The 17,500-nt window shown below is 41.4% G+C and overlaps 1 protein-coding gene across 10 annotated transcripts in view; it reads left to right on the top strand.

The window, feature by feature from the left end:
- The window catches only part of LOC143019565 (uncharacterized), a 679,507-nt gene that overhangs the window by 53,131 nt on the left and 608,876 nt on the right, over positions 1–17,500 (top strand). For 6 of the 10 annotated variants that reach the window (XM_076175322.1, XM_076175316.1, XM_076175320.1 and 3 more), the window contains exon 2: positions 8,252–8,275. The exons of the other annotated variants lie outside the window; for them this stretch is intronic. In XM_076175322.1, coding sequence (XP_076031437.1) covers positions 8,252–8,275 — 24 coding nt within the window. The remainder of the gene's footprint in view (positions 1–8,251; positions 8,276–17,500) is intronic. 10 annotated transcript variants of the gene reach the window in all.

The following is a 17,500-nucleotide window of genomic DNA, read 5'->3' as shown; positions in this document are numbered from 1 at the left end:
GATGGTGTTCCGTGGGATGTTATATTCACTTCCATGTTATCCTTGATGTTTTTTCATCATTATTCTGCTGCTGTCTATATTTGTGTATATGTATATATATAAATATATATATGTATATATATGTATATATATAATATATATATATATACACATATATTTGTATATGTATTGCTTATGTATTTGTAAATATATCACTGTTTCATAACTTCACTGATATGGTAGTTGTAGTTATAGTGGTAGTGGTGTTGTGAAGGTAATGGTGCTCATAGATGGTATTGGTAATGCTAACAATGGTGGGACAAGGGGGCAGAATATCTGCAGTGATATCGTCGGGTAGACTTTTTGAGACAACTGTGTCATCACTCCGTGTGCGTGAGTTTCCTTGTTGTAGATAAACATGTACACAGTCAACGCCTAAAGTTTGTTCCGTGTTCAGACGCTCGCTTCATAATCAGAACTGTAGATCCGATTCCAGTGTCCAGGTCCAGGTCCAGGTCCAGTGTCCAGGTCTCGCATCCATACCTTAAAATATTTCATCTATCTTCGCATTCACGTCTCTTGCCACCATGTTGACCAGAGTTCACTCACAGAACCCTGCGGTTCTGAAGTTCTCAACTGGGTGCCTGCATGAATATTCACACTAGCTTATGTATTACTGTTTACGGTAGTACCTGTTGCCCATAACCTCACATGTTGCATTGCTCAAACTTATACCCGTTGCAGTTACCGTGCATGTCAGTGTTGCCCCAACATTTACTCCTTTGTGTGTTTACAATTTATGGGGTTGTTGTGTGTTCGTGTTGGCTTCAAGTCTCATTACCTCAATGTCGTGTTCTTTCAGGTTCTCCTCATATGGATTTACATGGCTTTTATGTGATACTGTCATTTATATGTTTTATGTGGTAATATATCTTTTGTCTTCCTCATCACGTGGTCGTTGTATGTCCTCAGACTCTTCAATTTGCTGTTCCGTGGTTGGTGCGTGACATGGAGCTATCCACGTGACTTTTGACTTTCCACGTGGTTGACACGTGTCATCAAATGCTTCATGTTGTTTGTACTTCTCTCTATACACTCCACAGAGGTCGTTAGAAGCGTCTATAAGCTGCAAATAAATGTCACTAATCTTGAAGTTAACCTGGTAAATATGTCTTTTGTAGATTCTTACATACGTCATTTAATGTCCTTTACCGTGTCTAAGACGCCAATTCTTCGGTACAGTATTGTCCCCAAGGATCGAAACGATGGAAGAATACTTTGCCCAATCAATACCAAGTATCCATTGTATTGCTTCACGCTGTCAATTCACTAATCCTCTCTATCTCTTCCTCTCTAACTCGAATATTTCACTCTACTTTCAATCTGGTACATCAGTAGATCGCAAAGAATGAAGGAGACTACAAGAGACCATAAGGCCTACACTAAGCAGTTCCGTGTCCATTACCAACTATCATCCCCATCCATAAAGTTATCTAACCATCTCTTAAAACAAACAATAGTTTTGGCGTTCTATTGTTAAACCAGTCCTTGCACATTTCCTTCTTAAATGTGCCTATGTCCAATTCAAAACCAATATTTCGAGTCCGGTCCTGCTGTCTTAATATGATGACCTTGTCTGCATCATTTTTGTTGAAGCTACTTCGGCAGTTTGTGTCTTGGTCGAAGGGTCTTCGTGAAGGTCCCCGTCTCTTTTCAAGATTGATTCCTTAATTTCTGTAATGTAGATGGCCATGTCATGACGTCCTCGAATTGACCTGAAGAACAGAGTTCCTCAGTTGACCAGAAGAACAAAAAGCCTCGAGGTGACCTGAAGAAACAACCCCAGAACTTGTCCAAAGACCAGAACGACTCGAACCGACCTGAAGAACAGAGACCCTCGAATTGACCTGAAGACCAGAACCCCTCGAACTGTCCTGAAGACCAGAGACCCTCGAACTGACCTGAAGGACAGAAAGCCTCGAACTGACCTGAAGACCAGAACCCCTCGAACTGACCTGAAGAACAGAAAGCCTCGAACTGACCTGAAGACCAGAACCCCTCGAACTCAACTTAGGAACAGAACCCCTCGAACTGGGACCAAAACCACTGAGGCCTGGTTCTCGCCACACCTGCGCGCGGGTGCACACCACGACACCCAGCCCTACTGACTGATGCATAGTACCTCGTGTTTTACACCTGAGAAATAGCAATAGTACATATTTTTTGTCTCTGTGCTATTTCTCTCGCTCCCGTCTTGTCCTGTTTCATAGGCTTTTTTTTTTTTTTTTTTTTTTTTTTTTCAAAGAAGCGACAGAACGTGTTCGAAACCTTGACGAGACGCCAAGGGAGCCTTTGGTTTTACGTGCATAGAAATATTCAATATCTGACGGGGATGGGGGATGGTGAAGGTTTGGGAAGAGGGGGGTGTTATGGCTGACTGGGTCGAAGGGGGGGAGGGTTACGAAAAAGAACAAGAAGATAGCAAAAAAAACAAAACAACAACAATGAAATTCCAAAATAGTTAAACACACGCACACACACACACACACACACACACACACACACACACACACACACACACACACACACACACACACACACACACACACACTCTTCGAGTCGTTACTCCAACTCTCGTGGGCGGGGAGTTGGGTGTGTGTGTGTGCGTGCAAGGTCACAGCATTACCCATAGATCGGTAATACGAGCTCTGAGCTCTCTTCCGGGAGGGAAATAATTGTCGATCACGAGTCCAACACGTGATCCAAAGACCATGGTGAATGCACACACACACACACACACACACACACACACACACACACACACACACACACACACACACACACACACACACACACACACACACACACACAGTGATTGCATTTAGAACAATGGTGATGGACCGACTTAGCATGTGTTCTCTGCATAATGTATTGGGTGAGCCTGATTACATATGAAATTTTGTTAATAATATCGAACTTTGTGTCCACCTAGGGGATTTGAACCCAGGACTCGTGGGTGTGAAGCAAGAGCGCTACATCTCTCTCTCTCTCTCTCTCTCTCTCTCTCTCTCTCTCTCTCTCTGTGTGTGTGTGTGTGTTTGTGTGTATGTGCGTACATTTTTCAGTTCGCAATTTGCGGATGCAGGGATGACCCGTCATCCATGAGGAACTGAGATGGGAAGGGTGGAGGGGGTGGTGGAAGAAAGTGGAATAGGTGGGAATAGGTACGTGCCTTTGGCTTGGGTACCTCCCTTGTAAGGGGGAAAAGATGTCCCCGCATATATACATACATATATATATATATATATATATATATATATATATATATATATATATATATATATATATCTATATATATATATTATTATTATTATTATTTATATATTTTTATGTTTTTGTTTATTATTATTCTTATATTGCAACATATTTTCATTCTGTCATCATTCATTCTGTCATTTACTTATCTCTCTTTTCTTATCATAAACCAAGAAAAATGTATTAGAATTATAACCCTTTCAAATGGATTCGCTAAGTCTAAATAGCGTGGCGGAAAGATAAACATATTCCTGAGATGAAGAGAACAATGCGAATATGTGAAGAAAATAATGTCCTCGGACTAACTAGAAAATCCTCTAGGTAACATGCAAGGTCGGATAGGTTACAAGGTACATTGCCACACTCTACTCAGTAACATAAAAAAAAGATAAATATAGATAAATAGATAAATGAAAATATTGGCACTAAATGAAAGGGAAACAGGAGGTCGCCTGTCACTTTCTTAGTGACAGTGGAGACTTTTTTTTTTACAAAGGATTACAAAGGCGGAGGATACCGACTGGAGACCTTTTGGTCCATACCTAGGTCGGATGCGAAAAAAAATTAAATAAAAACTATAATAATGTAAATAACAAATAACATACATAAATAAATGCATAGGTATAGTTAAATAATAAACAAACACGTAAATAGTAAATAATGATAAATTGACATATAACTAATAATAAATGAGAATCAAAGAGACAAATGATAACAAAACAAAAACATAGATATCATTAAATGCCACACAGCAGAGCTAAATCTTCATGTCAGTTTCTTCCATATTCCTCTTTATCTTCCATATCTTCCTCTCCGGTTGGCGTAATCGTCAGCGTGCTGGTCTCGTATTCCCTAAGTTGTGGGTTCGAATCCCGCTCTCCTCTCCGATTCCCAGTAGGGATTGTTTGCTACCTGCCCCAACAGTCCCCAGAGCGCATAATAGTGCAAAGGTGACGGCTTCGGCCTCAGTTACTCAGCGCCTCCTTGCGTAGGCTCCTCACCCTCTCTCCCTACTTCCCTTTCCTCCCTCTTCTCCCTCTTCTCCTCCCTCTTCTCTCCCTCTTCTCCCGTCCTCCCTCTTCTCCCGTCCTCCCTCTCCTCCCGTCCTCCCTCTCCTCCCGTCCTCCCCTTTCTTCTCTTCTTCCCTTCTCCTTCTGCTTCCCTTCCCTCTTTCCTACCTTCCTCTCGTCTCTCCCCTTGCCCTTCTCCCCTCTTTTTTCCTTCCTTCTTCTCTTACCCTCATTTCACTCCCTTTCTCCCCTCTCCCCCTTTCTCCTCTTCTCTCTCCTCCCTCCCTTCCATCCACCTTACCTCCCATTTTCCATTCCTCCTTCTCCCAGATCTCCCCCCTATTATTCTTCCTTCTCCAACCTTCGCTTTCACTTCCTCTCCAACTCTGCCCTCCCTCACCACCCTCCCTCACCACCCTCCCTCCGTCCAACATTACCCTGTTTCCACTCTCTCCTTATTTTCTTCCATCCCTCCCTCCCTCCCACCACTCCCCTATCTCCTTATTTTCTTTTCTTTCCTACCCTCCTCTTCCCTTACCCCCTTCTCCTCTCCTCCCCTCTCCCCTTCCCTCCCCCCTCCCCTCCCCTCCCCTCTCCTCTCCTTTCCTCCCCTCCCCTCCCCTCCCCTCCCCTCCACTCTCTCGTTTCTATTCCACCCTTCCCTCCCCTCCTCTTCCCCTCCCTTCTCCTCCCCTCCCCTCCCCTCCCCTCTTTCCTTTCCTTCCTTTCTCCCCTACCTTCCCTTTCCCTTCCCTTTTCCTCCCCTCTCTTCCCTCTCCTCCCCGCTCCTCCCCTCTCCTCCCCTCTCCTCCCCTCCTTCCTTTCCTTCCCTTCCCTCCTACTCTCCCATTCCCTCCTCTCCCCTCCTTCCTTTCTCTATCACCCTCCCCTCTCCTCTCCTCCCCACTTCTTCCTTTTTGTCCTACAATCGCCTCCCTTCGCTCCCCTCCTTCCTTTCCTTCCTTCCCCTCCTATTCTCCCATTCCTTCCCTTTCCCTCCTTTCTTTACTACCCTCCTCTCCCCTCTCCTACTGTCCCTTCCCCCTTTCCTCCCTTCCCCTCGCCTCCCCTCCCTTTTTCACCTACCCTCCCTTTCCCTCTCGCTACCTCCCGCCTTCTTCCATCTCTTGCGACCAGGAGGAACAATTAGGTGTAAAGCGTGGACATGATTTCCTTGTAAGGCCACAAGACCCAAGACAATACGGAAGACCCAAGCCAATGTGGTGGATTAGCCCATGACACTCAGCAGCTTGACGGTGATGCCCGACCACGGAGGGGGTGGGGGGATAGTGGGAGGGGCATCCGGAGAAAGCGGAGGGCGGGGGAGGGGGGAGTATTAGGAGAAAGGGAGGGGGTAGGGGGAGAAGGAAAAGGAAATTAGGAAGATGGGGATTTTAAAGAGGAGGACGGGACTGAGAAAGATGAGGATTATATTAAATGTAATTTAGGGAGAATAGTGGTTGAAGAGGAAAGATAAAGGAAGAGAAGGAGGAGGAGGAGGAGAGGAATAGGAGGAACAGCAGAAGAAATAGGAGTGGATGGATGGTAAGAAGAAACAATACAAAGAAAGAACAAGAATAGAAAAAATATAGAAATTGAAAATAGTTGAAGAAGAAACGTAGGAAGACAGAGAGGACGGGAGTTAAAGAACTGTGAGAGGAAACGGAGGAAGCGTTTGAAGGAAATTGTGGACAAGAGAAAGAGAGGGACAAGTGGATAGGAAGAAAATGCCAAAGAGTAGAGTGAGAAAGAGAGCGTAAATGCTTGGAGACGAATAGATGAAAGGAAGACAAGAGGAGAAACGATGTTGAGGGGGTGGAAGCGGGTTTTGTGGAAAATGTATATTATGAAATAAATGAAGAGGAGGAAGGAAGGGAATAGGAAGGAGATAAAAGAGGAGATAGAAGGGATAATAGAAAAGAAGAAATCCAGAAAGATAATGGCAGGGAGGAGAGAGACGTAGAAAGAAAGAGAAAATGTGAATGACCATAAAAAAAGAGTGGGCGATTAGAACCCAAACAATGGAAATTATTTCCCAGCCAGGAAAGGAGCTGTCATTGTTTTGTTGAGAAAGGAAGAGCCTGGTCCTTGCACAGGCTAAGGAAGAACAAGAAGAACAAGGACAAGAACAAGGTGGGGAGTCTAGGATTGCGTGGAAAGTAGACGGAACGCCTACCAAGAGGATATACATATACTTGTTCTGCAATGCGGTTTCATATGTATAAGGATAACATCATTGTATAACGATGTGGGCCTGGCAAAACCTTATATGTCGTTGAGCGCTATTTCTCAAGGCCTAGATTGTATATATGTATGCATTTATATATGTATGTGTGTATGCATTTATGTTATATATGTAGGTATGTATGAATAAGTAAATGTGTGTTTTATACATGTACAAGTATATGTGTTTACATGTACGTATGTGTAAATATTGTACATTATCTATCTTATCAGTTTTACCTGTTTCACAGCCTAGACAGGTTGATCCTGTTCATATATATATATGCATGTATGTACAGTATGTATTTATGTATGCTTACACTTGTGTGGGCGTGTGTACATGTATGTGTGCATGTATGAGCTTTACCTGTTTCACAGCCTAGACACCTTGATCTTGCTTATATATATATATGCATGTATGTACAGTATGTATTTAAGTATGCTAATATTGGTGTGGGCGTGTGTACATGTATGTGTGCATGTATGAGCTTTACCTGTTTTACAGCCTAGACACCTTGATCTTGCTTATATATATATATATATATATATATATATATATATATATATATATATATATATATATATATATATATATATATATATATATCCATGTATGTACAGTATGTATTTATGTATGCTTACACTTGTGTGGGACTGTGTACATGTATGTGTTCATGTATGAGATTTGAAGCACATTTTCATAATTTGGTTTTCTTTGTATACTAAAACGGTCCTTGCCTCAACCGTGTATATCATGATTGGGTAATTTTGACATTGATCTTCGGTGGCCTTACCATCTAATGGGGGAAATCAGTGGTAAGTCTTCCCCTTGGGTACAATGCTCATTACTCTTGGGCGACAACTGTGGTAGAAGTGTGGTAGAGGTCATCATTGTGGTGAAAATAGACTCGGGTAGTTCCAGTATTCATGTGAATAGTGGTGTAGTTGGAGGCTTGATTGAATCGGTAGTTGAAGATGGTTGATGTTCGGATAGTAGTTGTGATTGATTTGTTCTGAATATCTCGGAATCATGATTTTCATCATCATCGTCGTCGTCGTCGTCGTAAGCGTCATCATCATCATTATCATCATCAAATCTTATTTTTAAGTATTTTGTTTGTAAATTCTCATTTATGCACGTTTTAATTTCTCTGTTTTCGTTCTTTTTTTCTCATTACATTTTATTCCTTCCGCTTAGTGACACCCATTATAGATTTCTGTGACAAGCCTCAGACGATGTTATTTAGGGAAGAGACTGCCCCTATTTTTTTTTTATTTATTTATTTATTTTTTTTAAGGATCGGCAATTGTCCACGAATTGCTTCATCACGGCATACAATATTGATGATAATAGTAATATAAATAATTATAATATAATAATAGTAATTAATTATGGAAAAGTTATATCGAAACAAATCTAGCTTAGCCTAACCTAACCTAACCTAACCTAAGCTAACCTAACCTAAGCTAAGCTAACCACAAACTAGATCAAAACCGATTTAGCCAAACACTTCGGAAAATTCAGGAAGTGGCGATGATTTTTTTTCCACCCCAGCCGTTAAATATACTTGTTCATAATCACTGCTTAAGAAGGGTGTCACTAGTCTATTTATTATTTCATTTGGCCATTTTTTCTTAAGTTATGTTTTGTTCTTTTAGTTTTAGATTATTCCCCTTCTTTTTATTTTTTTCACACATTCCCTATTTGTTTTTGTTTTTTGCAGTTTGAGCTACCGTTTGGTAAACCGGTATGTATCTTTTATTTTTTTTCTAAGTTTATTTTGGTACCAATTTTTCTGTTTATTATCATTTTATATATAAATATATATATATATATATATATATATATATATATATATATACAATATATATATTCATATATGTATATATATATATATATACATTTATATATGTATATATATATTTATATATGTATATATATATATATTTATATATGTATATATATATATATGTATATATATATATATATTTATATATGTATATATATATATATATTTATATATGTATATATATATTTATATATGTATATATATATATATTGTTGTTTTTGTTTGTTCATATTCATATCTACACCATAGATACATTGTATGCCGCACAAATACGTATGGCATAGGTAATGTAGCAATGATAATGTTGAAAAAGATTATACTGGTTTTAGCAGAATCTTGAGGAGATAAAGCGGAATTATGATACAATAATCTTGAGGTGAACAACTTCACATCATGTGTTCGTCCTCTCGTTACCAATACCACCATCACCACCACCATCACCACCATCACCACCACCACTACCAAACACCAATACCACTACCATTACAACTAACAACAACAACTACAGCAACAACAACAACAACGAAACCACCAAATACCAACACTACAACTAACAACAACAGCTACAACAAGAACAACGAAAGCACCAACCGCCACAACCACCACTACAACTAACAACAACTGCAGCAACAACAACAACAACAACGAAACCACCAACAACCACCACTACAACCAACAACAACAGCTACAACAAGAACAATGAAACCACCAACCACCACAGCCACCACTACAACTAACAACAACTAAACCAACAACAACAACGACACCACCAACAACCACCATTAAAACTAACAACAACTACAACAACAACAACTAACAACAACGACTACAGCAACAACAACAACGAAACCTTCAACAACCACCACTACAACTAACAACAACTGCAACAACAACAACAGCAACAACTACAACAGCAACAACAGGAAGGACAAAAACAACAACTACAGCAACAACAATAACAACAACGAAAGCACCCACTACCACCACATTATCCTCTCCTCCACACATCGCTGATGCCCAAATTAACATCATTACCACATCCGCTACCACATGAAGCCCCACATTCGCCACTCACCATAAACCATGGTACGTCATATTTTATTCACTAGCTGGCAACCCTCCGAGCAACACTAACCTCGTCGCCACACTAAACACGCTAAATGCTCCACTAATTAGACACTAGTCCCTCATCACTCGAGGCGCCGACCCACAGGGTAGAGGCCATGTTGACATTGTTCTGCCTTCCGGCAAGATGTATGTATGTATATATATATATATATATATATATATATATATATATATATATATATATATATATATATATATATAATATACATATATATATGTATATATATATATATATATGTATATATAATTATATATATATATATTCATGCATACATACAAGTATTGGAAGGTGTAGGAGGAAACAGTGTTAAGCTTATGTGAAGTTTATTACTCTCACATTTCAGATCCGAGTTCTTCAGAGATTATAGCAAAAGAAATAATAATAATAATAATAATAATAATTATTTGATAATATTGATAATATTGATAATAATGATAATAATAATGATAATGAAAATAATAATGATGATGATAGTAATGATATTATTAATAATAATACATACATACATATACCAAGGCTTTTTCCCCCTTAAATATGATAAAGTGAAAAAAACATAAAAGTAATAAACTTCACGTAAGCTCAACATTTTCCTCCCATACCTTCCTAGAATGTGTACATATATATATATATATATATATATATATATATATATATATATATATATGTAAATATATGCGCGTCGTCGTCAGTACCAAAACGCAACAAACGCGCCCCCCCCCACATCCCATTTCTTCAAGTTCATCCTCATCAGCTTGATCTAAACCAAAATGCTTTAGCATCGTCCACAATTTTATTTTAACATTTCTAACTGGAGGAGAGGTTATGTTGAATAAGTGAGATCACTTCCCGGTAACCAGAATAAGCATAAAATTCGTGAGAAGACTCTCACAAACAGCTCTCAACAGTAACTCTCACACGCGTCTAAGTTTTCTGAACTCTCTTGGTGCGAAGGGTAAAGTAGACTTGGGGTAAGGATTGGTCGCGTCCTCTGCTGAACACCACTGATTTATTTCCACCTATTTATACATTCACCCGATGTATTTTCCCTCCAGCATTGGGTTCAGGAAATGTCAAATATATTAATTCATTCGCTTGACTGGTGACCTCACTAGACGTGTTCTGCCCAGCCGCGCTTGGAAACTTGTGTTTATATAACAGAAGACCAAGCATAGAAATGAAGGGAGAGGCTGGGGTTGGGGAGAGAGGGGGGAGGGAGGGGGGATAAATCTCCCCCACACATACCTACCCACCCACCCACCCACAGAGGCAAATGACAGAGCTTCACCCATTTCCATTACCCCCAGGTTCGCCCCTCTCTCTCTCTCTCTCTCTCTCTCTCTCTCTCTCTCTCTATCTATCTCTCTCTCTCTCTCTCTCTCTCTCTCTCTCTCTCTCTCTCTCTCTCTCTCTCTCTCTCTCTCTCTCTCTCTCTCTCTCTCTCTCTCTCTCTCTCTCTCTCTCTCTCTCTCTCTCTCTCTCTCTCTCTCTCTCTCTCTCTCTCTCTCTCTCCAACCAACCCCCACTTCCTGTCCCCCCTCTCTCTCCCTCCCTCCCTCCCCCCCAAAGAGGTCACTCATTTATTCATTTCACCCGCCTGACCCCCAGCTCACCCACGACACACACAGAACCCAAATCTCAAATTCGTATTTTGTGTTTGGTGTGGCTTCGTTCTTTCGATTAGTATAGAACTGAACCCCAGGAGACTTCGCCATCCGACAACAATTCATCAAACTTTACGTCTCTTCTCACATTCAGGGACCTGGGTTAGAGGAGGTTGGTGTAGGGAGGAAGGGAGGGAGGGAGGGAGGAGGGAGGAAGGAGGGAGGGAACTGGGAAAAGGGGACAGGGGTGGTGCAAAAGATTGGGGACAGGTTAGAGGAGGTTGGTGTAGGGAGGAAGGGAGGGAGGGAGGGAGGAGGGAGGAAGGGAGGAGGGAGGGAGGGAACTGGGAAAAGGGGACAGGGGTGGTGCAAAAGATTGGGGACAGGTTAGAGGAGGTTGGTGTAGGGAGGAAGAGGGGGAGGGAGGAAGGGAGGGAGGGAGGAGGGGAGGGAGGGAGGGAGGGAGGGAGGGAGGGAGGGAGGGAGGGAACTGGGAAAACGGAAGAGGGATGGTGCAAAAGATTAGGGACAGGAGCAGGGAAGTTTTGAGGAAACAGGAGGGAGAAGGATGTGTATCCATGGGGTAGGTTAAGACAGTAGGAAAGAGGGAGGGAAAGGGGGGAATGAGAGGGTGCGAAAGGTGGGGGGGAGAGGGGAGGAACGTGGTGAGGGAAGAGGAGGGAGGAGAGAGAGGGGGAATTGAGGAAGGGAAGGGGAAGGGGAGTTAGTAGAAGGGCGTGTACTGTATACTTGGAAGGGTGGTTATGACAAGGTAAGGGCTTGATAATTTTTACTGTTAGGTTTTGATGCTGTGTTAGGGGGGGGGGAGGGGTGAAAGTGGGATTAAGTCTGAAGGCGAGGAAAGGTGGGAGTGTGTGTGGGGAGCTCTTAGTAAAGAAAGAGGCGAGGGATTTGGGGAGAGGTGGGAGTGGAAGAAAGGGAATGCTAATCGATGTTTGGGTGGAGAAAAGGTGGTTTAGTTCCTATTGTAGTTAAGTTTTGTGTCTAGCCAGGGGAGAAAGGTAACAGAATTGAAAGTTTCTGGTAGTGGGGGATTAAGCGATGGTAAAGATTGTAGAGTTCCTCGCAATGGTGCTCTGCTTAAACAAAGCGATAAAACAGACCGCTGGGGGCAGGGGGGGAGGGGAGGTAGGCAGTGAACTGGGGCTGGAAGAAATTCGAAAATGGGGGAGGGGAGAGGTCATTTCATGTTACAAGGATAAAGGAATAAGAGGGAGGGATCGAAAGCTTCGAACTCGAAGTGGTCTTCGGGAGTGTTCATTTGAAGGAGTAGAGGAAGATGGAGGAGTGGTTAAAATGTAAAAAAAAAAAAAAAAAAAAAAAAAAAAAAAAAATACATTTTATTCAGGTAGGAGGTCGAGGTAGCCCGAGGCTTAAAGGGACCGACCACACACAAGTTCCTGTGTCAGTGGAATAACAAATAGAATTGGAAATGGATTTTCAGGAGAGAAGAAATTAATTCAGAAATAAGTGCCGTGGCCAGATATATAACGCGCGCGTTCTTGTGACCTGTAATACCCGGTAGATCATTTCAGCGACCTGGTAAGAAGACATGTTTTATGCTTGAGCGACCTGCTAGCATAGCCAGACCCCGCGAGGGGAATGACATGCTTGAATAAAATAATTTGGCGAAAAGTAGAAAATAGTTGCGAGGTTAGTATTCTCTGGCTTAACCACGATGGACTTAACCCGCTTCCTGGTTAAGGGCAAGATATGAAATACAATACAAATGCAATATACAAAACGGATAAACTTAGAAAAAAAAGTATGTTGCGTTTTAACTAACTCAGGAAACTAACCTAAAAATGACCTTGCCGGTCTGATAAAAGTTTCATACTAGTGGAAACGAAGAAACGTGAGCTAGTGCCCTGCTAGTAGTAAACTAGCACTAACTAGCGTCACAGGAGTAATGCAGGCTTATTGTTAAGAAAGTACAAAACAGTGGCCTAGCAGCCTACTAGCACAAACTAATGACAACAATCACTAAATGGAGTCTGCACTTCCAGAGTTAAAAGATAGATTAAACTAGCTGTAACTAGCACAAATATTGCTCGTCTTTGTAACTAGAAAGAGGTAAACTAGCTACCTGCTGGTATTAAACTAGCGCAACTAGTACCACAAGAAGGCTGCTATCAGGCTCCCTCGACAACTTAGCTTGCAATAACTTCAAACATTCCGCGACACTGAAAGCAACAATCCCCAGAAGCCTTCGGCCTGCACTACCTGCGCAGACCGACTGCGGCCTGCCGACAGATTCTCCTTGTGTCGAGTCTGTCGGCGATGCTGCCGGGATCAGCTACCTGCTGCCGGTATTATCAAGTCTTGGGGCAGAACGGTACCAACAATAATTGTCGAAGCCTTTCGGGGACTCCAAAAGACGGACACGCATAGACAAAAAGGCGATGGAGAAGGAGGGAGTAATGGTGGTCGAGAGAATTTGGATGTTAGAAGAATGGGGAAGAATAAGATTCCCAGTGGCAGGAAGGGAAAGACGAAGAGGAGGAAAGAACGAAAATAGAGCGACGGAAATTTTTTTTTTAAGAGGTCGATGAGGAAAAGGATTTGTTTCTCGTCGTTTCCAAGTCATCAGCGCTTTCTGTCCTCGGTGATGATATCGCGCCACATGTGAGGATAGAGGAGGAAGAGGAGGAACGGGACCAAGAATGTGGTGGTAAGGAGCAAATGAGAGAAGAGGAAAAGGAAGAGGAAAAGTATCGGAGAAAAGACAACCCAGAAGAAGAACAATAAACAAGAGGAAGCCCCCTTGTTCGTCTGTCACTTTTTAGCGCTTCGGGGGAGGAACGGGGGGAGGAAGGCTATCTCCAACACCTCACCAACATTCTCCCCCACCCTCCAACCCCCTCTCCCCCACCCCCGTAGCCTCACAGCTGATAACCAAATCATCTGGACGCATAAGGATACACTGAGGTTGGACTCCAGGGCATATGGCGGTTGGTGCCACTTTGCATCTTGCAGTGGATACGTGAGTTACAGCGTTGGCGTTGGCATTATTCAGAGTGTTGGGCCCAAAGCCACCACTATCACCGCCTCCAACGCCACCACCGTCGTCGAGTCATCCTCGACCATCAACTTCGCCAACGCCGCCTCCTGTGTGTGTGTGTGTATATATATATATGTATATATATATATAATATATATATATATATATATATATATATATATATATAAATAATATGGTAATAAGAACACGGGTACGCGTGTTCACTTATACAAAGTAGACCACTTGGAAAAAGAAACTATCGAAGCAGAGCGCTTTCGTATATTACATCTTCAGTGTAATTTTTTTCCCAAGTTGTCTACTTTGCATATATACATATATATATACATATATATATACATATATACATATACACATATATAATATGTATATTATAAAAGCCTTTTCTTATGTTTTTGTTTTTTGGTTACCTCCCTTATAAGGGGAAAAGCCTTTGGTATATGTATGTATATATATACATATGTACATACATCTACCAGCAAATACCAGTGTTTGTGAATCGAGTATTTTCAAAGTCGTATAACGTCGTATAATGTCAACCAGAATGAACACATTTAAGCATGGCACTGTCATTTAATGGGAGTCGAGATAATGGGAGGAGACGGCAATGTGTGCTGAATGTGTTATTTAAACAACACATTGTGTTATGAATGGTTATTTAAACATCACTCGTCTTGACCTCGTTTATATAATGTTGACCTAGGGCACATACGCACAGTACAGCAGTATATATATTTGTGTTTCTCTATTTTATTTATTCATTTAATTATTTTGTTTATTTGTCTGTCTAAGCGTTTGTTTATCTATGAGTTATTTTCCCTTTGTGATGAATATGGCGAAAATTAAAACGTCACGAAATAGCATCATCGTGACGTCACGAAATTGCATCATTGTGACGTCAGAGAACAGACCAACAACACATTTCACGTTCCGCTTAAGTATGAAGGTCCAATGAAGGTATGGAGCGGCCTTAGGGCACCCAAAGGAGGAGGATATGAAGTAGTATGGCGTGACCCAGAAACAGTGCTCCTCAGGTGGCCAAGTCGAGGACGACGACAGCTGCCGAGGACGACCTCAGCTGCCCGGAGGAAAGCTTAGCTTTGATGAAATGTAAACACCGTTTAGGTCACCAGCCAGAGCCATTAATTGTCAGGCAACCCTTCCTCTCTCTATATCTCTATCTCTCTCTCTAACTCTTTCTCTTTCTGTCTTTCTCTGTCTCTCTTTCTCTGTCTCTCTCTTATTCTGTCTCTCTTCCTTTCTCTTTCTCTCTCTCTGTCTCTCTCTTATTCTGTCTCTCTGTCTCTTCCTTTCTTTTTCCCTCTCTCTCTCTCTCTTCCTCTCCCTCTCTCCCTCTCTCCCTCTCTCTCTCTCTCCCTATCTTTCCCTCTCTCTTCCTTTCTCTTTCTCTCTCTCTCTCTCTCTCTCTCTCTCTCTCTCTCTCTCTCTCTCTCTCTCTCTCTCTCTTCCTCTCTCTTCCTCTCTCTTTCTCATGTTTGCCCCTTTTTCTTTCTTTATTTTTTTCTTGTTTTCTTTCGTTATTTAATTTGTTCTTGTTTCTATGCCTCCTTTCTTTTATTTTCTACATTCCCTTTTTATTATAATATTTCATTTTTTTCTTTTTCTTAATATCTTCCGTATCTTTTTCTTTCTATTACATTAACCCCATATTAGTCTTTCTTTTCTTGTGTAATATTTATTGATTGATCTATTTATAAATTCATTCGTTTATTCATTCATTTACTTATTCTTTTTATCATCACATTTGGTGATTTCTGCTTTTACTATTTTTCTTGTTTTATTTTCATCTCGGTATTTTGTTTTTATTTTATTTTTCTCCTCTTTCCTACTACGCAATCGTCCCTCCCTTTCCTCTCTACGTAACTCAAGCCTCTCTTCTCTTTCCTCTCCTTACTTCGCTCCTGGGCGTCCTTTTCTCTCTTTCTCTTTCCTTTTCTCTTTCTTGTTCTCTCTTTCTCGTTCTCTCTCGTTCTCTCTTTTTCCTTGTCTTTCTCCCTTTCCTCTCTCTTTCCTCTCCCTCGCTCTCTCTCTCTCTCTCTCTCTCTCTCTCTCTCTCTCTCTCTCTCTCTCTCTCTCTCTCTCTCTCTCTCTCTCTCTCTCTCTCTCTCTCTCTCTCTCTCTCTCTCTCTCTCTCTCTCTCTCTCTCTCTCTCTCTCTCTCTCTCTCTCCTTCCCTCCCTCTCTCTGTCCCCCTCCCCCTCTCCTTCTCTCAATGCTTACCCCCCAGCTTTACAGTATTTCTTTGTTGACGTTGTTCCTCTTCCCATTTTCTTCTTCCCATTTTTCAGTCTCACGTTTTCTTTGAACTTCGTACTGATTTCTTGAAGCTTTTATTCCATTTCCAATGCCTATTTCCTTCTTTTCATTTTCCTCATCCCAATTTGTAACCCAATTTCTCTTCCCCATTTTTTTCATTATTTTTTATTTAATGTTATTTGTTTATTTATTTAGTTCACATGTTCTCGGAATTTTCTTTACTTTTTTTTTTTTTTTTATAGTCTTCATCTCCTCAGCACCACCAACCACCACCACCACCACGCCACTACCACCATCATCACCACCACCATCACCAACACTACTACCACCACCAACACAGCCACTACCTAACCGAATCAGAATGATGACGTGCTTGGTGAATCAAAATGATTCCTTAATATGAGTATGTGTGTGTGTGTGTATGTATGTGTACATGCATGTGTTTATGTATGTACGTATGTGTCCTTGAATTTTCTAAATAATTTCCAATCAAAATAACTGATTCCCTAACATGTGTATGTGTGTATGTATGCGTACATGTATGTATTTATGTATGTATGTATGTGTCCTTGAATTTTCTCAATAATTTCCATAACTTTATTGTTGAAAGGAAAAGCATGGCCCTCACGTTTAACACTCATGCCCTTGCATATGTATTTGTATATATCAATATGCATATATTCATATAAATGGTTAAGTGAATGTTTGTTTTCTGTTAATAAGTGAGCAGAGCCGAGAATATAGACACGCTCGTATGAACCGCCTATATATCAGTCAACATGTATATTAAGTACAAAGGCTGTAAACACACACACACACGCACACACACACACGCACACACACACACACACACACACACACACACACACACACACACACACACACACACACACACACACACACACTTAAACGCACGCAGACACACACACACAAACTCACGCAGACACACACACACATACATATACGTACACACGCACACATATACGCACACACATATACGTACACACACACACACATACACACACACACACACACATACACACACACACACACACACACACACACACACACACACAC

This window comes from Oratosquilla oratoria, chromosome 37 (assembly GCF_046742065.1).
Source record: "Oratosquilla oratoria isolate Oo_2021 chromosome 37, ASM4674206v1, whole genome shotgun sequence".
Taxonomy (NCBI): Eukaryota; Metazoa; Arthropoda; class Malacostraca; order Stomatopoda; family Squillidae; genus Oratosquilla; species Oratosquilla oratoria.
The sequence above is the reverse complement of the archived record's forward strand: the minus strand, read 5'-3'. Positions and strand labels throughout refer to the sequence as shown.